General features: G+C 37.0%; 1 protein-coding gene across 2 annotated transcripts in view; it reads left to right on the forward strand.

The window, feature by feature from the left end:
• Window positions 1-4,884, forward strand: part of MYOZ2 (myozenin 2) — a 49,198-nt gene that overhangs the window by 18,302 nt on the left and 26,012 nt on the right. For both annotated transcript variants that reach the window (XM_017497559.1, XM_017497560.2), the window contains one exon: window positions 3,926-4,055. In XM_017497559.1, coding sequence (XP_017353048.1) covers window positions 3,926-4,055 — 130 coding nt within the window. The remainder of the gene's footprint in view (window positions 1-3,925; window positions 4,056-4,884) is intronic.

Genomic DNA, 4,884 nt, shown 5'->3' on the forward strand with positions numbered 1-4,884 from the left:
GGTTTCACCATGTTGACCAGGATGGTCTCGATCTCTTGACCTCGTGATCCACCCACCTCGGCCTCCCAAAGTGCTAGGATTACAGGCGTGAGCCACCACGCCCGGCCCTGAATATATTGTCAAAGTAATAATCTAACTTAGCTTTAGAATTTCTTATTCTAGCATAGTGCTTAAGACCTCATATAAGTATAAACCAACCCCATGATAATTAATGCCATTTGTTCAAATACTAACATTTTAAAAACAGAAAAAATAAACGTAGCTTTGAATTCTACTGTTGAGGGACACTGGCAAATTCAAGCTACATATAGTTTCTATGACACAAACAATAATAATAGTAAATATGTGTTCCTAAAAAGAAATGAACATTGCTTGCTACATGAGCCAAATGAACATTGCTTGCTACATGAACCCTAGTTCATAAGCCAAGCTGTGTTTTTTGTTTTTCTTTTCTTTTCTTTTCTTTTTTTTTTAAGAAGGAGTCTCACTGTTACCCAGGCTGGAGTGCAGTGGCTCAATCTTGGCTCACTGCAACCTCTGCCTCTTGGGTTCAAGCAATTCTCCTGCCTCAGCCTCCCGAGTAGCTGGGACTACAGGTACTCACCACCATGCCCGGCTAATTTTTGCATTTTTACTAGAGACAGGTTTTCACCATATTGGCCAGACGTTCTAGAACTCCTGACCTTGTAATCCACCTGCCTCAGCCACACGAAGTGTTGAGATTACAGGTGTGAGCCACCATGCCCGGCAGAACTAGCTATTTCTTAACCAAAATGGCAAAATGGAGATGGATGAAGAAAATAGGCCACCAAAAATAAAGTAAAATGGAAGAATGATTCATGATAATTAAAATTCTCTTCTTATAAATTACCACAAAAGGATATCATATTTTTTGAATCTCTAGAAATCTTACATACTACTGGGAAAAGAAGTATACTGTAAAAAGTAATTCTGAAATAAGACCACACTAAGTAACTGGAACTCTAAATATGTATTTGCTTTGTTCAGAAAATAACTTCTACCATGTATTTGGCACAAAGCATAGAACATACAAAGGAGCCTTCTTTTATTTCTATTGATATTTCAACAAAAATAATGTTAAGCATCTTCTGTGTGTGTTTTAAATTTACATATTCATAATCTATAGGATGTCGTACTAGTTTTGTTTTCTTTAGGGTCCACTTAACTGAGATAAAAAGAGACATATTTTCATTTGTCTTTCCAACTTTTCTGAAGGGAATTGCGGATGATGGAATGCTATGATGCAAGGCTTGTAATTATACAGGTTACTACCTAACTATTATAAGGCTTTGCTTGTATACTTAATGATGATGTGGAGGTATTGGGTGTCTCCTGATAATTAATGACTAACTAGAAAGAGTTGATTTTCCTGCTTATCTTTAATCTCCAGGAAAAGGTTATAGAAGGTTAGTATTACAATTCCTAGAAATTAATGTAGGTGGAATTATTTGTAAGTTTAGGTGAAATTCATTTCATGAACACATTCTAGGAACTTAGAAAACGTTATTCTTTGTGCATTATACATTTAAACTTCCCACATTTATCTCAAATGCCTTTTTATTTATAGTTAAAGTCGTCAGGAACTTTTTACTTTTTTTTAAAGAGGTAGTATAGGTTTAGAAGTAAAACAAAAAGATACTAATCTCGTCAATTATTAAGTCCAACACTCAAAATAGGAGCTGAATTCAAATTCAAAATGTTGTATTGTACACACACACGTGTGTGCACACACAATGCCTGAGACTGGGTAATTTATAATGAAAAGAAGTTTATTTGGCTCATGGTTCTGTGGACTGTGCAAGAAGCATTGCATCAGCACCTGCTTCTGGTAAGGGCCCCAGGAAGCTTCCACTCATGACAGAAGGGAAAGGGGAGCTGGCATCACATGGTGAGAAAGGAAGGAAGGAAGAGAGAGGAGGGAGGAGGTGCCAAGTTCTTTTTAACAATCAGTTCTCATAGGAACTAATTACTACGAGGATGGCACCAAGTCATTCGTAAGGAATCCACCTCCATGACCAAACACCTCCCACTAGGCCACAACTCTTAACACTGGAAATGAAATTTCAACATGAGATTTAGAGGGGACAAACATCCAAATCAAATCGGTGGCCAACTAGACTTCAACCAGATTATAAATAGGGTGGGGACTCCAAATGACTTAAACGCAATACCAAAATCCAGGTAACAAGAACAAGTAAGAAAGAGCATGAGAAGATGGGTGGGATAGGTTTTATTGAAGTATTGAGATAATGCAAAATATGGAGACATTTCCAATAGATTGTTAGTCAGAAAGAAGAGGGAAATTCTAAGATGGGTCTTAGAGGAAACGAAGAACAGAAAGGACGGCATTCCAAGCAGGTGAAACAACTTGTGGGGCTGAGGAGGGCAGAGGGTAGCAGTGGGGAACTGGCTTGTGGAAGTTTACAAGGAATGAGAGATAATATTTAGGAGATGAGTACAAGATCTTGATTACTAGTCAAGAGAGTTTGCATTTTATTCACTAGGCAATTAGGAACAATTTCTAAAGATTGGGGTAATGCCATACCAGGATTTGTATTCAGTCTGACTGGAAGGGAAATGCTTGGTGGAAAATGGACAGAAGGTAGGTGATAATATGATGAAAGTGTGAGCAATGAGGAGAACAGGTGCATGAAGACTAAAGTGAAAAAGGAAGTTGACATTTTTTAAAATGTCATAGTAAAAAAGAGTCAAGTGGATTTGGCTATTTTTTCACTAAAAATTCAGCTAATATTCACTGACTGCTTGTGCTATATAAGGCACCACCTTAGGCTTTGTAAAAGACATATAAGCAAAATGAAATTCCCTGTCCTCAAGTAGCCAGCAAGCTAGTAAATGAAACAGGACACAAAATATTATTTTAAAGGCAAATGATACGGGATCAGTGAGAAGAAAGACAAAAACTTTTGATTTGAAGGGGAGGAAGAATAAGAGAGGGGGTGTTCTTTAAATTAGGACAGATCTGACCATGGTAAAGATGGAGAGGGGGCCTCTTGCTAGGGGAACTCCTATGATCAAAGAATCAAAGGTAGAAAAGCATACAAGATAATGGGGGAATCATAAGTGGTTTGCTTTTAAGCTTAGCGTGCATCTTTAAAAACTGATGAGACTAGATAGGGAGGTGTCAGTGCAAGGCTAAAACATTTAGGCTTATTCAGTACCAAATGAAGTGTGAATGTGATGATGACTCTGCAATTAGGTATGCAATGTTTAAAGTTTTTTAAACATTTAACGTTGTAATATTTTTGCTATAAATTCTAACCTCAGGCAGAGATAAAAGACAAAGGTCTCTTTTCAGCATTTTATTTTCCAAAAATCAAAAAACAAATTTTTCCTTTCGCAAGTCTATGCAACTTAAAATATAAATGATTTTTGGGTTTTTTGGGAATACATATGATTGCCGTTCAAATTTCAGATTAGATTTTTAAACTTTCTATCCATTAAAGAATCTAATTAAAGACAAAATATAAATACAATGGAACATAAGAATTACTAGGCCAAATGCTTGGCCAATATGCTCTACATTATTAGATTAGTAAGGATTAAAAAATAAATACATTTATCTCATAGCGATGTTGCAAATAGAAAATGAAATGATTGATATAAACCACTAGACAGTGCATGGCACACCGTAAGGCTCGGCTAATTTCAGCTTTAATTATTATTAAGTGTATTGTCATCATAAAGCAGATCTTAGACTCATATCAGTAAACGTCATTCAAATGTAGAACCATATTATCATGTAAAAAATCACTGAGGTCCCAGGAAGTAATGAAACGACATTGCATTTAAATTATAAATATACAAATGGAGTTTTGCATATATAGCTCCCATTATTGTGTTTACATTTTTGAGTTTTCAGCAGTTTACTTTTCCTAAAAAACAGCACAGTATTGCTATGCAGAATGAGAAACTGGATGGAAGCAACTTGGAAGGTGGTTCACAGCAAGCCCCCTTGACTCCTCCCAACACCCCAGATCCACGAAGCCCTCCAAATCCAGACAACATTGCACCAGGTAACCAATCCCCTTACTAATAGAGCAATGAAATTTCTGTGTACCTAGTGATATGACTGAAGGCATTTAACACCTTTATTAAATAGTATTTAAATAATATATCTTTCCTCATTAAATACGTTTTTTGGGCCCAAGCATAGTGGCTCACACCTCTAATCCCAGCATTTTGGGAGAGTGAGGTGCATGGATCACCTGAGCCCATAAGTTTGAGACTAGCCTGGACTACATGGCAAAACCTCATTTCTACAAAAAATACAAAATTTAGTTGGGCGTGTTGGTGCACACCTGTAGTCCCACCTACTCGGGAGGCTGAGGTGGGAAGATCACTTGAGTCCAGGAGGTGGGGGCTCCAGTGAGCCATGATCACACTACTGCACTCCAGCCTGGGCAACAGATTGAGATCCTGACTCAAAAAGAAATGTTTTTTGAATAAATACAAATGCAAAAATTCAGACCTAAAAGAATCACATAAAACATTTATAGTAATTGTGTGTTCTTTCTTTTAGGTGGTCTGTTAATCACCTGCTATATTGAAAATTCTAATAATAATTTGTAATTATATTGAAATTCTATTTGTATAGGACTGTACAATTTATAAAAGGCTGTGATATATATTGTCTTTTTAAATTTCACAGTAACTCCATTACCTATTAATTGCAATCCTCATTTTATAAATTAAGACGTGGGGGTTGGGCCTGGCGCAGTGGCTCACACCTGTAATCCCAGCACTTTGGGAGGCCGAGGCGGGTGGATCAGGTGGTCAAGAGATCGAGACCATCCTGGGCAACATGGTGAAACCCTGTCTCTACTAAAAATACAAAACATTAGC

This window comes from Cebus imitator, unplaced genomic scaffold, assembly GCF_001604975.1.
Source record: "Cebus imitator isolate Cc_AM_T3 unplaced genomic scaffold, Cebus_imitator-1.0 Scaffold233, whole genome shotgun sequence".
Classification (NCBI taxonomy): Eukaryota; Metazoa; Chordata; class Mammalia; order Primates; family Cebidae; genus Cebus; species Cebus imitator.